This window comes from Epargyreus clarus, unplaced genomic scaffold, assembly GCF_041222505.1.
Source record: "Epargyreus clarus isolate Ecla_fem2 unplaced genomic scaffold, WU_Ecla_fem_2.2 ptg000026l, whole genome shotgun sequence".
In the NCBI taxonomy this organism is placed as follows: Eukaryota; Metazoa; Arthropoda; class Insecta; order Lepidoptera; family Hesperiidae; genus Epargyreus; species Epargyreus clarus.
This window is the reverse complement of record NW_027332233.1, coordinates 2,757,900-2,777,673: the sequence shown is the minus strand read 5'-3', so window position 1 is coordinate 2,777,673 and position 19,774 is coordinate 2,757,900. Positions and strand designations below refer to the sequence as shown.

The 19,774-nt window shown below is 35.6% G+C and overlaps 1 protein-coding gene across 3 annotated transcripts in view; it reads left to right on the top strand.

Annotated features, from left to right (window-relative positions):
• The window catches only part of Hecw (Hecw ubiquitin protein ligase), a 124,965-nt gene that overhangs the window by 54,068 nt on the left and 51,123 nt on the right, over positions 1 to 19,774 (top strand). For all 3 annotated transcript variants that reach the window (XM_073087775.1, XM_073087773.1, XM_073087776.1), the window contains 2 exons: positions 7,153 to 7,245; positions 7,704 to 7,864. In XM_073087775.1, coding sequence (XP_072943876.1) covers positions 7,153 to 7,245; positions 7,704 to 7,864 — 254 coding nt within the window. The remainder of the gene's footprint in view (positions 1 to 7,152; positions 7,246 to 7,703; positions 7,865 to 19,774) is intronic.

Below are 19,774 nucleotides of genomic sequence, written 5' to 3'. Positions count from 1 at the left end.
TAAGTTAATTGCTACATGTTCAGATTTGGGAATTAAAGTTATCATACTATTGTTTTTAGTTGGATGCGGTATGGATATGAGTTTGTATAGTTCGTAAGTATCTCTGCTTGTAAGGGGTATTCGTATTTCGAATAGTAGGTAATCTTTCAACATTCTCGTTTTAATTTTAAGTAATGGATATATTTTACGGAGATCGTTATGGACATTCTCAATAGGTAGAATCACGTCGGAGGATAGCTGCGTAGTAATTGCACTAAGTTCATGCAAAAGCTGATCCGGAGTTATGAGATGAAAATTAAATTTTCCTTGGTAAACGTCTGTAATTCGATCTAATAGCATGCCTTGGATTTCCTTCATTTGATGTAAGAGATTGCTAGCTGTGAGGGCTCCAAGAGTAAAGTCATTTCCGATGCTATTTTGGTTGATCTTGCTTGCTAGATTGTTCAATGCTTCCCCAAGAGTTTTTATGTTCTGATGAATAGCCTCATGCTGATGGCTCATCGTCTCTTCGGTACGCTTGAGTAGATTGTATTCAGCTTCCACAATTGAGGTCTGATTTCTCCATAATGTTGCTAGGTGTTTCTGGTTATCGCGGATTTGTGTTATATCTCGCCGGTATTGTTCGGCGAATCTCTCGTCCAGTACGCCGAACATGTAATTTGAGAGGTAGCCGACCCCGTTGATAAGCCCGCGACGCTGTCTAGGCCGTTCGCCTTCGTGCTGTGTGAGCAACATCTGGTTATAGTGTTGCAGTTCCGAATAACCGTGACGTAATTGTGACAATATAACGTCACAATATGACGTATGATTTAGCATTGCACAGGTGTGATTAAGGCCTTTAATATATTTATGCAATGCGAAAGATCCTTGCCAGAATGGGTCCATTTCGTAGTACACAACGAGCTTCCATTCATCACGTACTAGTTGTATATTACAGATTTTATCAAAGTATAGGTTTTGATTATGACTTAATGCGTTTATTAGGAGTTTTCCTTGTGCAGTTGCGAAAATATTTATGAATAAAATGTAATATAACAGGGTTGTCAAAACGTTCGTATATTTTGACCTTTTCGTGCTTGTAACCACAGCAGTCGTGGTTTTTTGAGAGGGAGATGGCTCGGTAATGTCTTGCTGATGTACCGGTAATACGGATAGCTTCAGAACCGGGCGCTTCATATATCCGTTTTTCGTTTTCAAGGTTACCACTCTTACGATACCGTCACTACCGGGATGTAATTCCACTACTCTTCCCATCGACCATTTTCCGGGTGGGAGAAGATCTTCGTGAATGCAAACAATGTCACCAAGGTTAATGTTCCGCTGCCGTTTAAGCCACTTGCTTCTCACCGTTAGTTGAGTTAAATACTCTCTTTTCCATCGCTTCCAAATGTCGTCTAATAATTTACTAACCAGCTGCCACCTAGTCCTTGCATCCTTCTCAGTTTCAATGATAGTTAGGTCTGCTCTGCAAGTCAGAAAGTGAGCCGGCGTCAACACGTCTAGGTCCTCGGGATCTTCAGTCAGAGCACACAATGGTCTAGAGTTGAGACACACTTCAATTTGAGCTAGGAGTGTTGAGTATTCTTCGAATGTCAACTTCTGATCGCCGATAACTGGTTTCAAATGACTTTTAATGCTTCGCACTCCTCTTTCCTGCAAGCCCGAGGCACTAGGCCATCGCGGAGCTTGAAAATGCCATTCTATATTCATGTCGGTGACTTCCTTAAGAAATTGTTCGTCTATGATTTGCTGCAGCTGAAAGTATTCTTCTTGTAGATTTCGGTTACCCTTAATAAAATTGGTCCCATTGTCGCTATATATATGATGCGGGGCTCCACGCCTCGCTGCCATCCTTCTCAACGCTGATAGAAATGCTGCACTAGATAGATCAGATACCAGTTCGATATGTACAGCTTTAGTCACCATACAAATAAATAACACGATGTACCCCTTGGTCGTTTTAATACCTCTGCCACGGTTAGCTTTTATGTCCACGAATCCTGTTAAATCTACCCCTGTGTTATAAAAGGGGGGCGCTCGTGTCGTCCTTGGCGGAGGAAGAGTACCCATTAGCTGATACTGATGCTGAGGGTTGTGCCTTCTACAAGTCACGCAATTTCTCAGTTGCTTCTTGACAGCCCTATTTCCTCCCAAGATCCAATACTTCTGTCTTATCCACGTAGCAGTCAGTCTGGCTCCTCCGTGGAATGTTTGTTTATGTGCTTCATCGATAATTAGGGTTGTCAAACGGCTATCATGTGGTAATATAGCTGGATGTTTAGTTTCCGCTGTTAGCTCTGACTTTCCTAATCGCCCGCCAACCTTCAAAATCCCATCGCTATCGATAAATGGATTTAAGTTTAATAGTTTGCTGTTTGACTTCACCGTCTTAGATTTGTATAGATATTTAATATCCTCGCTGAATTCCTTTGCTTGCACGTGTTTTATAATAAGCAATTTTGCTTCGTATAATTCTTGTAAGGTGAGGTAAGTAGGTAATCGTTTATGCTTATACTTCATAATTCGAAGTATCCATGCGACAATAGAAGTTATTTTTGTAATAGAGCCGTGTTTATGTAAGAGCTCGCTAATTATACTGGGTTCCGTAAAATCTGTTTGAATGACGTTTGATTGAATTTTCCTTTTTTCGACTTCCGTTTTAAATACTTCTGGCGCTTTCTTCCGGTCGAATGTTTTTAGCCAAGCAGGGCCTTCCCACCATAATTTATTTTCACGTAACTGTGAAGCTAGCTGACCGCGGCTCGCACAATCCGCGGGGTTCTCCGCTGATTTTACGTAACTCCAACAATGAGTAGGCATGATTGGAGTGACAAGCTTAACTCGGTTGCTTATGAATGATTTCCATCTTCCCGGATCGCCTTGTAACCATGCCAATACTACCTTTGAGTCGGACCACCCAAAAATTTCTGTTTTGTAGGTCGCTAAAGTTTGTAAAATCTTTGTCATTAGTTTAGCTAGTAATCCCGCTCCACTTAGCTCTAACCTTGGTAGCGTGATATTTTTCGCACGCGGCACAAGTTTAGATTTCGCCGCTACTAAGACAACCGATGTTTTGTTTTGTTTTTGAATACGTGCATAGATTACACATGCATACGCCCTCAAGGACGCGTCACTGAATCCATGCAACTGAATGCAGACTCCTTCATAGCTTCCAATCCACCTTGGTATAGTACAATATTTGATGTGGTCTATATCTTCTCTTATTTTAGTCCACCGGACGAATATATCGTCTGGTACTATGTCGTCCCAGTTGAGGTTGGCCTCCCATACGTCTTGGAACAATAATTTTAGATTAGTTACAACTGGCGCGAGCCATCCAAGAGGATCGAATATCTTTGAGATTTCACTTAATAAAATTCGCTTTGTTAGTTTTGACGTTAGATTTTTGCTTAATCGATGCTTGAAAATAAATTTATCCTCCTTGACATTCCAGCTCAGACCCAATGTTTTTGTGTTGTCTGCTTTGAAATCAAATTGTCTACTTCCGCGTTTACGATTTTCTTCCAAATTTTCAAGTAGTAACTCATTATTGGATGCCCATTTTCGTAAAGTACATCCCCCTGACTCTAATAGCTTGTTTAAATTTGCTACTAATTTTTGACCTTGTTCTATTGAATGGAATCCTGTTAGAAGGTCATCCATAAATAAGTCTTCTTCTAGTACCTTGGCTGCTTTTGGGAATCTTTCACGTTCGTCTTCCGCTAGCTGTAACAACGTCATCATTGCCAAAAAGGGCGCTGCTTTTAATCCGTATGTTACCGTAGTCAACTGATAAGATTTGACTTGCTCGTTAAGTGAGTCCCTCCAAATGATTTTTTGGAAAACTCGGTCAGCTTCGTTTACCATAATCTGTCGATACATCTTTTCGATATCCGCGGTCACTACGTATTTGTATTGCCTCCACTTTATAATAAGTGATTGGAGATCCTTTTGTAAGTTCGGCCCACGAAGCATAACGTCATTAAGACTAACACCTGTTGATGTCTTAGCCGACGCGTTAAAAACAACTCGAAATTTGCTTATTTTATCCTCATCATATTGTTGTACGCAGTGGTGCGGTAGATAACATCCCTGTGTGGACAATTCCACCCCGCTACATTCCTCCATATGGCCTAAATCTCTGTACTCCGATATGAAGGTTTGATATTGCTGTGCTAGCTGTTCTTGACGATGAAGCTTTCTTTCAAGATTAAAAAATTGAGCTATCGCTATGTTTTTTGACGAACCGAGTGTGTGTACTTCGCTATTTTTCATTGGTAATCTGACTACATACCTACCGTTAGCTTGGCGTTCGGTAGTCGCTTTATAAAATTGTACACATTCTTGGTCTTCGCTAGATAATGCTGTTCTGTCCTCTATATCTTCTATCTCCCAAAATTTTCTAATATCCTCGACATTATTTAAAACTACATTGCAGTGGAATGTCTTCATCATGCTTCCGCATAAAATCCACCCTAGATGCGTTTGTTGTACAATCGGTAGGGAACTATCCTCCCCTTTCAGGATGCCACCTAACATTATTAAAGAATATATATCCGCTCCGAACAATATGTCCACGTGACGACTGATGTTGAATTCTGGGTCAGCTAGCTGGACGCCTTGTAAATGTGACCATTCTGGCTTGGTAAAAGAGCGAGAGGGTAGGTTTTTAATAAGGCTATTCAATACAAGTGCCTCCGTATTGAAGGTAAATTCGCTGTAAAGTGATGAACATTCGATATTGATAACGCCTTTGCTATTGTTCTGCTTTTTCCCTACGCCGAAAACTACACCGCTACAGCCCCTACGTTTGATACCTAACAATTGAGCTGCATTTTCGGTTATTAAGGAGATCTGCGAACCCTGATCTATCAGAGCGCGCATAACGTGCTTGGAACCATTCGCCGCTGTGACGTGAACCAACGCTGTTGCTAGTAAAACCTGCGATTCATCCCCTTGAGATACGTGCGTAGTGCCGGTCACATGTTTTTGAGTTTCAACGGAAGTCGGCGGCGGGGCTTCTATGCAGGCCTCGTGCAATAAAGTATGATGCTTGGATTTACAATTACGACACCTTTTCATAGAAATGCATTCATTTCCATTATGATCAAATAGGCAGTTTTTACATATATTCATTTGATTAACCGTTTTTAGTTTCAAGTTATGCGGCATATTCATAAAGGTTTTGCATTGATATAATAAATGATCCGGTTGCTTACAAAGAATACACTTGACACCGTATCCGCTTCCAGTGGGTTTCCACGTAGGTTTTGTATTATTGTACGATACGAAATGCTTCTGGTTAAAATTATGGTGTTTAAAGTTATTGTAATGAGATTTAGGTACGCTTGTTTTAGATACCGGCTGGTCCTGTTTTCTTCGAGATGCTTCTAAAGATGTAAATTTAAATTCGAGAAAGTTAACCAAGTCCTGTAGTTCAGGCAATTCCCTCGGATTTTTTACCGACTCGATGTAGTCGGTGTGGGTATCCGGGTCTAGCTTTTGCGATAAAAGGTATACTAAAATAGGATCCCATGTGCTCGTATCAATTCCAAGATTTTTAATTGCGCTCAGATTCTCCATAATACTGTCATGGAGCCTTTTAATATGAGTTAAGGATGGTTGTTGAATATTTGGGACGCTTAATAACAAATTCATGTGAGACATGAAAATAAGTCTTTTGTTGTTGTATCGATTATTTAAAATTTCCCAACAAACTGAGTAGTTATCGGAACTTACAGGTATATGACGGATCAAACCTTCCGCTTCTCCCTTCAGCTTGCTTTTTAAAAATTGCATCTTTTGTGCATGAGATAAGGATGGGTTGTTATGAACCGCCTCACAAAATAAATCTTTGAAAGAGGTCCACTGACTGTAGCTACCTGCAAAGATTGGAATGTCCATGACTGGCGTGGACTTTTCTCTATGAGATGCTGCCCACATCTTCCTGTTGATGGCTTTCTTTAAGCTGGAGTAAGTTTCTTCGTGCATATAAAATACTCCCTGATAAGATGATTCTTCGTCGTCCAGTTCGGCTTCTATTTCCCAATGAAGGCTATCGATTACAGACCAACGAAACTCCAAGTTCTTCAAAGTGTCCTCAAATTCCCATTTTTCTTTAATATCGTCAACATCAATATTAGCTACCGTCCTAGAGAATGCCCTAAACTGAATGTACTGTTTCCGTAATATATCATCTAACCTACTAGTTACTCCCTTAGATACCTGCTTAACAGGGCCCCCTGCTGATGATTGAGGCACTGCAGGTTGCAACTGAACGTCGCTCGCTGGTTGGGTGCGGGTTCCCTCGCTAGCCGCTTGCTGCTTAGATGGCCCAGGCTGCGCTGCTACCTGAATTGCCGGACCTTTCCCCTGACGGGACAATAGCTCATCTCTTTGCTTTAAAATAGATTCTTTTAATGATTTGAAATACGACATAGTACGTACATAATCCCCATTTATGTGGTAAGGTTCGTCACGGATATCGTACCTAGAAAGTTCGATGTGGTTGTTTTCGAACTCCTTCCAATAGGACTCCAAGGTGTCCAACTTTCGATTGAAGTAATCCGTTGTAGACTTCCGCTCTGCTCCATCCTTGTTAAAATTGACACCGAGCTTTTTGATAGCGTCAATTAGCTCAACCTGACTGGATAGTAGATCCTCCATTGCTAGTTAGATGCTTTCTTTAGGGATATAAAATTGGAAAGATCTTACTTGGAATCAGTCGCGGCTTGCCTGCTTGCTAGATGCTAGTTGTTTGTTGCTTGTAAAGCCATTGAACTGCGATCCAATTTCACTAGTTTCTTTTGTACACACGAAATTGATCCCGTCTGTACGGAGACTCGAAGGACCATGTAAAAGCTAGTTGCTATGATGAAAAGGCTAGTTACTTGCTATGATTTATTTATCCACATTCAATGAGATTATGACAATACAAAATAGAGATAGATTGAGTACACGCGTCGCGGTAGACAGTTAATTGCGTACTGAGGTAAATTGCTTATGACGACCGCGCGCGGGACCCAAAATGCTGACAAAACACTAATTATTATATGTACGGTATTAGCCCGTACAGTAGTACATTCAACGGCAATTATAGAGTGAATGGTGTTTTTTTTCTAAATGTAATGATTATATCTATTGTCCATGCAGGCGCCGACTCCGCCGCCGCGGCCGCCCGTCACGTCATCCGAGGCGTACGCGCACCACACGCAACAAGAAATACCCGTTGCCTACAACGATAAGGTGAATATTATGTTTACTTTACGTTATGAGAATTTAAAATATATTTTTGTACCGAAAACAATATATTAAATTTTCACATAATCTGTAAATCGGAAAGAAGTAGTCGGATTATTTGGTATTTAAAAGAGTTTGTAATATCACTGATAGATGGTTTATAATAAATAGTAGCTCTGAATTTGTAGTCTCTGTTTTGTCCACGTGGACTTTAACATTATCAGTTAAATCACGTTGTTGAATATTTTAAATAAAGTATAATTTAATATTCTGAATGAATAAACGATAGTTCTGACTTACTTCCTTCGTACTTTTTGAGAACTAGATTGGAACGTGTAGTATTAATATTTTTTTTTACACCTTTCGAACTAAAGCAGTGCTGAAAGCTGAAAATGTTGCAATAAAATATATTTTTTAATAATATTAGTGAACGTCTCATGTAGCGGTTGTTTCTTTGTTGTCAGGTGGTGGCGTTCCTGCGTCAGGCGAACATAATGTCGATCCTGCGCGAGCGCGGCGGCTGGCCGGGCGGCGCGCTGCGCGAGAAGGTGAACGCCGTGCGCGTGGAGGGCGCGCCCGCGCTCGCCCGCCTGCAGAACGACCTGCAGCTCACCTGCCTGCTCAGGTCAGTGCCGCTGCAGGGGGAACCAACATTTCCTTTAGAGTTTCGAGTGTTGTGTTTTTTGTGTTGGAACAATAAAGATTAGGGGGCGCAACATTTTAAGAGTTTTAGTTTAGAACCGCTGCAGAGTAGGGGCAACGTTTGTTTTAAGAGTTTGGAGTTGATCTATGTCAGGGCTGCGCAACATTTTTGAGTTTTAATTTAGAATTACGTGACCGGCGACAGTGTTGCACATTATTTTTAAGTTTTACCATGTGACATGCATCAAGAATGCATAACATTTTTGGACCGTTTGTTTAAAATAAGATAGAATTCAGGGTTACGCAACATTTCTGAAATTTGGTTTGTATTTTAGATGTGGGGTATACCCGAAAAGCACCATTCCTTTATATCGTGATAGTGGTTTCGTAACTTTTTAAAACAAACATTTATCTATATGAGGTTACGCTTTTTCTTACCAAAGGTTGGTAAAACAAATATTTACAAAGTTAGCTGCTTTGCGAAATTAAGCGCATTGTTCAGATAAATTCATGAAATCCAAGAATAAAATCCAGTTAAGTTTGCAATTAAATTCAGCTTAAGACAAACTTAAGCTAGCATAATAATATAAGTAAGTAAGCTCTTGGACTATTGGCATTATACTTAGATTCTTAAAGAATACGATAAATCCTATTAAGTTTTTATTTATGAGAATGTCACAAAATATAAACATATATTACATAAACAAAATAAACAATATATGAAGTACATATTAAATATCTTACAATATCGAGAATATAAATTACAATTTACAATTATATTTTATTAGTCATTTTTACTATCGTAAATAATATATTTAAATTTACTACATATCATAAACATGCATTTTTAACGCGCTTCGCAAAGTTATATTAACATTATATTATTGTTAACATTGTTGTTGCAAAATGTTTTATTAAATCACAAAATCTGATAAATAAAAAAATGGTACTCCAAAATATTATATTATCAGTGTGTTAGTGGTATTTTGTAAATTGATAGCACTTATTATATATAAACCGGGAAAAATTATCAATTGGGCTTTTAGGGTCAAATCTGAAAATATAAGGAATATAAGATATATATATAAATATAGGAATATAGGTTTTTTTTAATGAACTCGTTCGATTGCCGGAGAAATAGATTAAAAAAAATGTAATGAAGCCGTTTTATTTTTTATCAAAATAGGCCTCGTAACTCCTTTCAGCGTTTTTAGCTGTTATTAATGTTTAAGGACATAGGCAAGCATAAAGATATTCTAATCTAAATTGAACTAAGCCACTGATTTTGAATGTTACTGTTCATAATTTATAAGAAATACACCAATATAAGTAACACGCCTTGCAATATCTTTGTAACGTAATATACCCAAACAGTGCTAAGAAACATTTGTGATCCCTTTCACAGCATTTTGCGGTTTGTATAAAAAACCTTGCATCCAAGCACCTGTTACATAATAACGGTAGCAGCCTTCATATTATATTTTATTGAACCACAACTCATTAACAGTACAAATTATTTTGATTATACACAACTATGAACAAGGTTGGCTTGTGCAGGTAAATAAATAGTACATTTTAAATCGTATGAATTGATATTGATGAATGTATATAAGTACATAAATTCGTTTCTTCACTGCCTTTTTACGTTTCCCGGTCTGGGGGGTCTGTTACTGTATTTTGTCTTGGTGTGTGTATATTGCGTACAGATTTATTTTTATAAAGTGATAAACTAAATATTACTATAATTACATACCTATATGTATATATTTCATACAACGCACTAGATGATGTAGGGATAGCTTAGATAGTTACATCCCATGTAGGAATTAGGATTCAGATATGTATAAATCCTCAAATTTTTCGCAATGCCTATTAGAAATAAATAAACAATTGCGTTGACGGCAAAATTAAACATTGTTACTAGAGCCACATATAAAGTACTAGTTTTTATTTTTTTACCCACGACGTCACTTACATTTACAGTTCTTATTTATCCCTCGGAAACGGTACTTTTCTCGGGCTAAAAGCCACCCTCTGTCCTATTCTGAACCCTCGATAACGCGTGTACAAAATTTCATGGCAATCCTTTATGTTGTTTAGGCGTGAAAGTGTAACTAGCTCACCTTCACATGTATAACATTAGCTTGGATACAGACCATCACGTTATTTTTAGCAAAATATTCATATGACAGAAATCAATGTGACAGTAATAACACGTTGTTCATCAGAGGGTTTTCAATACAAACGCTATTTAGTAACCCACTGGACTAAATGAGACACAAAATTACATAGGTTCATACAATTCTTTGTTCGTTATCATTATGTAGGGAATTGGAACGTGCGAAACGGATCTAACGGTTTTAACAACCAAAATGAAGCAATGTAATTTATATGAATTTTATGTAAACACCATGTAAGGGAGACGGCACGTTATGACTCAATGTTGAATGACACATATTTTTTTCAATTGTATGCTTTGTATAATTTTGTTTCTTTTTTTGTGCCTGAGGCAGCAGCCTAGCGTAGAGTCCAACTGTTGGTGGTCACTGCAGAGTTATAAATTTGGAATTAACTCCTAATAGAATTAGAATTAGGTGATAACATTTACAGAAAAGTATCTATCCCTGAGGACTAAGCAGAAATGCCACTGCGCCTCCGCCACACCATACATTTAATCCAAAATACAGCAGCATATAAAATACCTGTTATAATTTATAACGCATAAATAGCTGTCGGCAGTGCCAGCACAGTCGAATAAAAAAGGGTTATACCACAATAATATCTATTAATATAACTTGTGCACCATAATTTCCCTAAGCCAGACATGCCTCAACAATATTTTAATTTAACTTAATTGCAAAATTCCTTTCACAGGCCTCGATACTTAATCTAAGTATGCGTATCGTGATTAAACGTGCGTCTTAATTCTATGGATGCATACTTCTAACGTTATCATTATGTCCCAGTAATATGGTAGAAATTATGGTTTATTATATGGTCTCCCTTTTCATTAAGTGCTCGTTGTAGATTTAATATAGCCTAGACTACAGTAAAAATATGTGCACTCTGAGGGCTTCTGTTATAGTAATATGAAACTTGTCGAAGGAATATACGCTAACACACAGTACATAAGGCGTTTTTCTTTTTTCTGTTGAAAAATAACGTAATAGAAATTACAACTATTTTTCAGTCTTGATTAGTAGTAGATTTTTTTTAATGGCAGCAATATTTTTATATACTTGCCAACTCTATAATTATTAGGGTACACAAAAAATATGAAATAAAACAATTGCTTAACATAGTTTGAATTTTACCTTCCTCATAGACACGAACTAAAATTAATCATACGTATAGATAAGTTTAATTGCATAATTTACCTTATACTTTATCCTTTAATTTAATAGATTCGATAAATTGTAATTATATAAACAAGCACATTAATTAGACTTATTCAATTAAATGTTTATATTAAAAAATACTCAATTCTTACTTGTATAATGTCATACATCTATTTTTAAAAGTGATGCATTATAAAAATTATTGCGATAACAACTATGCGCAGGGGAATATAATTATTACCCGAGATATGAGTATTTCATAATGTTATGAGGATATGACACACCTTATAAAGGAAAACCTGCGATTATTGGCATGCTTATTTTTTCTAAATAATATAATACAGACTATGTCTTCCTCTTTATTCATTATAGCAACCTGTTCTATTACAAAATTTGGTTTACCAGATAATATTAATTGTACATATAGATATTTCTTGTTGTAGACATTGTCATGGGACAATATTGCACATTTCAAAATTATTAAGCGTAGGTTGTCATTGTGTCCCGCTTACTAGATTTATTGTTTCGATGCGAAAATAGATGGCGCTCTACACATATCGGAATTTTATTGCTGTTTCTTCGCCTTGTCATTAATAAATTTAAAAGAAATGTAGAAAATAATACGCAGGTACAAATTGTTCCAAACAAAATTATGATAATTGATACGATCGGATCCACGGCTAGACTTATATCCACTTTTTGTGTCCTCCAATTTTATGAGTTACTTGATTTTAATGGTACGAACGTTTTGCTATGTTGCTAGTGAATAAAGCCCATTATTCCTTGTCGGGTCTCTCTATAGTAGTTCATGGGCTAAGTATGGTTTAAATGTGGTTTGTGCGCCGGTAAGAGGGTTTTTTTGTGACGTGTACTTAGTTAGTCGACCCATCATTACACGAATCGCTCATCGAATCTTGCTCTGGTACCGTTATGTGCGTAAAAACATCCATTGTAGCCGGATTCTCTTCCAACTTATTAGTCTGATTCTGTTCAAACGTTCATATGTTAGCTAAACCTGCTAAATCAGATTGTGTTAGGATTTTTGGCGTGGACAAATAATTGACGACCACAAGTGCCTACCTACATACTTATTTCTAACTTAACTTTTATTCTTGTTTAATTTTTCTGCAAAGTATACACAGGTAAATCTCCATAGTGTTTCTATATGTCGTTCTTTTTATTTTATTATATTATGTTATATAAATACTGTGTCATTTAATATTAATGATTATTATCACAGAAAAAGTTTCGTAGTAGTCTTAATTCATATAAAGTTCATTAAGTGATTTTGTTTTTATACTCCGAACCGTATCGAGGTCAATCTAGTAATGCATATCCCCGATATCTCCAATGAGTGACAGATGTTTAAACAAATCTACTCAAATATAAACATGACCCATATAATTTTATTTTAATGCTTAGTTCTATCTTCGATATATTATTTAGAATATTCAATAACGCTTTCCACTCACAGTGCCGCGAGTTGCTTTTACTAATATACTTCATTTTGCGAATAAAATATATATATGGCAATATAATATGCTATTGGCAACAATGAAACGCAGTGAAGAAATTATATAAAATTATAGAGCTCTTTCAATCAAAATGTCTCATTAAGAGCTTTCTTCCTAAACCGGCGATGGATGGGCGATTCCAATGATATTGCAAATGTTCATATCCTACGGCGACTATTTTCCACACTCTATCAGTTAACCCGACTGGCTTATCACTTGTGAAGAACACCTATCTTACCTATATTGTTTGTATCGATGAAGCGTGATGTTTAAGTATACCTACACCAAGTAAATGCCTATTATCTCCCATTCCGCGAACGGACTGCGTAATGTACCAAATAAAGTAGTCAAATCTAAATGTCATAATATATTTACTCTACGAGCTTGTATCTTTATTATATTCCCTTTGAAATTTGAACCGTAAACACATTACGCATTGTTTGTTGGTAAACAGTGAGATTTGCCTCCAAACTGTACACAATTAAAGGCCGCGATAACATTATTGTATTGCATTGATTTACAATTTTATTAACAAATGTCTCCGTATTGTGACCACGGTGTAGGTATTTGTCCACCTTGTGTCGGTTTGGGTAGCTTGCTTGACTCCGCAAGGTCTAAGTAGCCAGTGTTTGGATCGTAAATACACCTATACACTTGTTTCCGTCCGTGGGTTTTTATGCGTTTAACGTTAAACGTAAGTAAAGTCAATTGTATTTAAAAGTTATATTTAAAAAAATAATGTAAGTAGTACAAATCAAGTCATATTCCTTAGTAAATTTTCCGACATGTTTCTTCTTATACGAGCAACTTACATAAGAATTATCAAGAGCTTCCCATTATTTTTTTTTTAGTTTTATTATTGTTAGCTACGTTAAAAGTAATAATTTAAGTCTACTTCGTTTACATGTATAATAAACTAGCTGACCCGGCAAACTTTGTACCGCCTCAAAATCTATTTATCAAATATATTCATATAGAATATAGCCTATGTTACTTGTGGATAATGTAGCTTTCGAATGGTGAAAGAATTTTTAAAATCGGTCCAGTAGTTTTTGAGCCTATTCATTACAATCAAACAAACAAAGTTTTGCTCTTTATAATATTAGTATAGTAGATATATACTCGTATAATTAGTCTTATTTGTTAGGATAGAGGGATGTTTGCTTAGAACATTATCGGATATCCTTAAGTCTGAGGCTTAACTCATGATAAGAATGGCATCAACTCTAAGCTGGCATGTCAGGGTTATCTACACGAGCAGTTTTTGGCTAACTACTTCTTTAAATGATAAAGTAAACATGAAACGTATTTCACGTAAAATAATATTCGTCATAAGTTTCATTGGCCTATCGACCATACGGATGGTATGAAGTTTATAAGCATACCAATTTGTAACTGACATGATACATGATACAGATAAACGTAGTTTTAATCGACACGACACATCACCAAATGACACGCATACATTCCGATATTATATGTTCAACAAAATCTATACTTAGGTGTAATACATACTTTGAAATACAAAACACAACAAAATATGTGGGCATTAAATCTTGTCCTGTGTTAATTTGCGGCTTCATTGAAATCGACTTAAATACGAACAAAATGTCGTCATGTGTCTAATTTATGATTATTTTAACATGAGACACTTCGAAGAACCATATGACGGTTAGTGGCAACCATAGAGTAATTGTAAGAATAGAGCTTGCTTACTAGGGTGCGAACAGAAGTCAGAACATCTCCACGCCAATAAAATGCGAACAGTCGTAATTCAAATTCAAGAGGATTAAATTAGCTAATTTTGTTGTTTTATGAGTAATAACTGAATTCAGGCAAAATGAGCTGTGAAAACTAGTACTACAGATCATTTAATTAAGCTGGTTTTAAATAGCTACAGCACATCTGCCGTTCGATTCGTAACACTGGTTGATTTTGACGGTCTCTATGCTAATCGTTACTCTGTGAACATTCTAAGAATTGTTAGAACGAATCCTAACATAATTACGTTGATGTTATCATAAGAATAGACTTCGAGCAGACATAATTTATTCGTGTATTTCACTTTTGTGGATAAGTTTTTAATTCACTTTTGTTTTTAATTAACATAAGTGTAACACTCCATGTTAACTTAACAAAGAGCTAAAGTTAATTACTCGGTGAAATTATTTTCGCAAACTCGGTTTCACTCTCCCAGTAGAAATCGTTATTTGAATTTTATATTGTTTGCGAAACGTTAACTGAAAGGATTCATACAATGACCCTTCTCACTACACGTAATAATATATGTATTTCCATCTTATAATAGTAGGTGTATCGAAATCTTATAGATTTTTGCAGAGAATTTATTAAGCCTTCTATTACAACAAATGCCATCGGACAGTGCATGCCAAGACATACGAACACCTGAATTCACTTGTATAACCGTAACCGTAATCTCCGTAGCCGAGGATCGAACCGGGAACCCAAAGCCTGTCCAGCCTGGTGTCCAATAGTTGCGCTACGCGGATCGTTTTACGATTTTTTACACGATCACGGTTTTATTTCTATTTAGCACAACAGCATACAATAAAAATTCAGTTCTTTGATATTGATCTTCCCAACTTGCTTTTCCCAGTACTAGTCAACTACCCATTTACGTCTGTGGCCAAACAGAAATGTTTTTACATCAACTGTGATACGGTTGTAAACGCAAAGTATAATTAAAACCTAGCTTTTTGTTTTAATTGTCATTCTTCGCTTGAGAACCTGCCTCTACGTATTGTGTTGATTAAAATAATTATCATGGCAGGTACCTTACTATAAGTCAGGCAGGTAACTTACTTAATATACTGTAATACCATAGGGATTCAATTTTATCTCAAGGAATTAACTTGTATTAATTATTTTGTTCCTTTACTACAGTAGATATGTTTTTCCATATTTGTCATAATCCCTTAACGGATTACGATAAAAATAAATGTTAGTTTTTGAGATCATCGATTTCCCTTTTTAATAAAACATTTGTTACAAATATTCGCAAATTGTACAGTATAAAGACTTTTCGAATTAATATATAGTTATTTCAACCGTTCAATTTAGATCTCAGTGATATTGGTACTAATTCTTAAAATGAGGTATTAGGGCTTGCTCTTCAGGGATAGTAACAAATGTTAAAATCCGGTTAACTCCGGATTATTAATTGAATATTTGAAGTTACTCATTAATAATTAATGATCACTTGCTCTACTGGAGGAAAAAATATCGTGAAAGTCCGATATTCCTTCTCAAATTTTAGGAATGCCTACCAGTGACACATTAATTAGTTGATCTTTGGTTTTGCAGCGACTTCACGATAGACTGACCGCATGCCTAATGTTTGCAGTTTCCGTAAATTAAAACAAAAACAATCCCGCCATTGTTACTACAGTTCCATTAAAAACATCCTTCGACCTCCACTGGTTACGACGTAAGTTGATTCACGCCGTTTTCTCCGTCTCGTATGCCAATGATTGTCCTTATTGGTAAAAGCCGTATATGTGTGGAAAATCTTTACGGAATAATACTTGAGAAGCCTCTAGAAAGTAAGTGATGATTGATGGAAAGATTTTGTTTGCGTGTACTTGGTAATGTTTGTAAGTAATTAATGTCGTAGGGTTGACGAGAACAAATAGTGTGTTTGTATGCGTGTTCGTAGTATATGAGTGTAGTAAGATAATAGAGCTATTCTATTCCGGCAGTTTTTGATCACAATTACTTATAAAACAGGACTGCCCCTAAATATACTGGAATTATTAAAAAAAAGTTTTAAAAGTAAACAGTTGTAACACAAGTTTGTTTGTTATTAAATAGTTAGTACAAATTCCTAGTACAATTCGTATCCATGTTAGTATGCAAATGTGTACTTAGTCACACATTCCTTTTGTAAGCGCATTAAAATGGATTATAGTAATTAGATGACGAATACAAAGGCTTCCATTACCGATTACCGGCATAATTTAACGGAACGGAAGCTTTCCGTTACTAATCATTGCAAAAACTTTCCAGAGCTTCACCGTATCATTAATGTTATTTGGAAAACCTACAATACAGATACTAAACAACCTTCGATGATCGCAAAATCTTTCCGAAGATTTACCGTATCATTTTAAACGAATCAGTCGTCAGATTTAATTTAGATTTCTTATATGGATATCATATTATGCGGATACTTTTGATACTACATACGGATACTTTTGAAAAGACGTAAATTATACTGCCTTCTTTTAGGATGTGGACCTTAATAGATTACTAAATCACAGCAGTCTTTCTAGAGGTAAAGATTTTTAAAATTTTTACCTATGAGTTAAATTAATTTACATCTATTTAAAAATATTAAGTGTAGAGAGATAAATGACGTAAGTTAAATTTTATACAGGCGTGAGAAAGCCATGAACATAAATACGAGTATGTTTACGACTAGTGGAAACAGAACAATGTATGTATCTTTCAATGTAATTTATTGTGTGTTACAACAAAAACCCAACGGTCAAATTATAATTTTTCGTTCCTTACAAAATAATATTAAAAAAACCTACAACTGAACATTAAAGGTGGACTAACGAAGTCATAAATTGCATGAGCACTTCCGCTTTTTTGGAATAAATTAGTGGTTTCTTTCCCATTCTAAACGGCTCTAAACTGACTTTGTCTTAATTCTGGTTTCCTTATGGAAATTGTATTCAGTTTACCGAGTAATAAACGATCGTGTCAATTACTGGTATTTTTCCTGTTAAAGTCGTTGCTTTTCCATAAATGAAGGTAATAAAATAGGTAAATAAATTTATACAACAGAAGCATTTATAAAATAAGTACTAAAATATTGCAGTCAAATAAAAAATACTGAAATGATATAAAATAAAATGCGTACGATTGTTTAAATTTATTTTTGAAAAAAAAAAAATGTGTAAAATAGTGAATTTTAGTGAAAAATCCGTCAAATCAGATAAACCTTTTCAAAATAATACAGGAAACAAAAAAAATAAACACAGAAATTTTATAATATTTTGAGTTCGCAGGAATCGTATGTAGATAATTGGTATCCTACATGAAGCTTTACACATTTTACATAATGGACAAATTATGTAGTAATATGATTATAATCGGCAAGAAAATTCTTTTAAGTATTTAACGAGTATAATAATTGAATAAGTTTAATAATATGACTAAAGGAAAACATACAGGCAAAAGATTAATTGTATTGCCAGGTCAATTAAAATAGTTGTAAACAATTATTGATGTGATTAACCGATGGAGATGAAAAGCTAGTGAGAAAAATAAGATCTCTCTTAGATAGTTATTTTTGTTGTTAATTTTGCGCTTGAACGGGTCAATTAAGTGGAGTTTAATGATAAAATGTTGTTGGAATGACTTGAAAATAAATCGTAAGCAAACAATAGTTTTGCGTGTAATTAGAGTGATCATCTCGGGGGCACGCGAACGACGGATGTGTATATAGCACGGGTAGGTTTACCATGTGTTTGAGGAATAAAGGAATTATTAGGACTTGCAAAAATATATTATACGGAATATTAAGAAGATAATTATAACACTAGGTATTTGATATTACAGCAGTGTAAACTAAATGATATTTATCAATATTACAACCAACGTGTAACTAAATGTTTAACCGTTAATTAATCCTGACTTCTTAGTCGTCGATGTCAAGTCGGCTTATGCTTTGACAATTTCTGCCAACTAGAAATAAAAAAACATATCTGTAATATGTAGCAATAGATATGTGGAATATGTTAAACACATGTAGCATCAGTTCTCTGCGAATTTGTTGATGTCACTAATACGACCAAGCATGGTGACTACAGCAAAAATATCCCTTCTAAGAGACGCGTATGTCCGCTGATTACTTTATTAATATTCTAGTGAATATCCTAGATAGTGGACGATAGTTGACACAGGATAAAAGTGTGATTAATCAAGATTCTCGATGCGTTAACAATGGAACGTTTGAGATTGTTAGCGCCGCGCCGCGGGCCTTGACACCGCCGCCGACGATCTTAATCGCTACTGTGTTATGCTCCTCCCTTATTATTTTAATACCCACTACACTTAAAAGGTACATATTAATATAGATTCGCATACAAAGGTCCATCGACCACCTGTGGCAGTTATTCGGACCTGAATTATTTTTTTATGAATATAATTTTAAATTGCGTTTATTATATACGACTACGTCGCCTATTTACTTCAAAGACACAGGTAGATGGCAATAATTATATTATGATATGATATACATGATATGATATTATGATACTCCTGTTTAGAAATTTAAAAGATTTTGGCAGGTATTTTAAATAGAAATATGAATAACCAGTGCGTTTGTATTATTTCAGTTAACGAACCGTATTATTTAAGACCCGAAGTAAAGATAGTCTTAAACAATACGGACCGTTGCTATATTGTTGAAGTTACATAATAAACAAGTCTTCCATGTCTTATTTACCTTGTTGTTGAAGTGAAAATTATAATTCTGCCATAAATCTGTCTTTGTTTAAAAAAAAAGGTAAAAATAATGGCCCTTAGCACGCAACCCGTGCAGACGGCTTTTTCTCCATAATACTTAATTATGCTATTTGTAATTAATAGTAATCAATATAGCCTTGAAACTAAGTAGTTTTATCAAGCACTATTCCTCGACAATTTAATTATTTTGCTAATGATAAATATTAAAAGATAATAATTTATAATGGTATTATGCTTCAGTGAATTGCATGGTAATTTGATACTTAGAAAGCTTGCAAAAAATGCAACGTATAACATTCGTTAAAGAATAATTTTCAAGCTCTGTATAAATATAAGGCATGTAAATGAAAACTCATCGAGCCCTGAAGGGTTTCGCAAGTGATTCGATCTAATCAAATCATCGATGAGGGCTCACGTGCCCTTGCCGTTACCATGCGGGCATTTAAATTTGCATACAATTGTACACACGCCATGAACTCTTCTTATGGTGGACATTGTTTTTATGACCCGTCTGCTAAACACGGCAAAACTAAACAATACAAT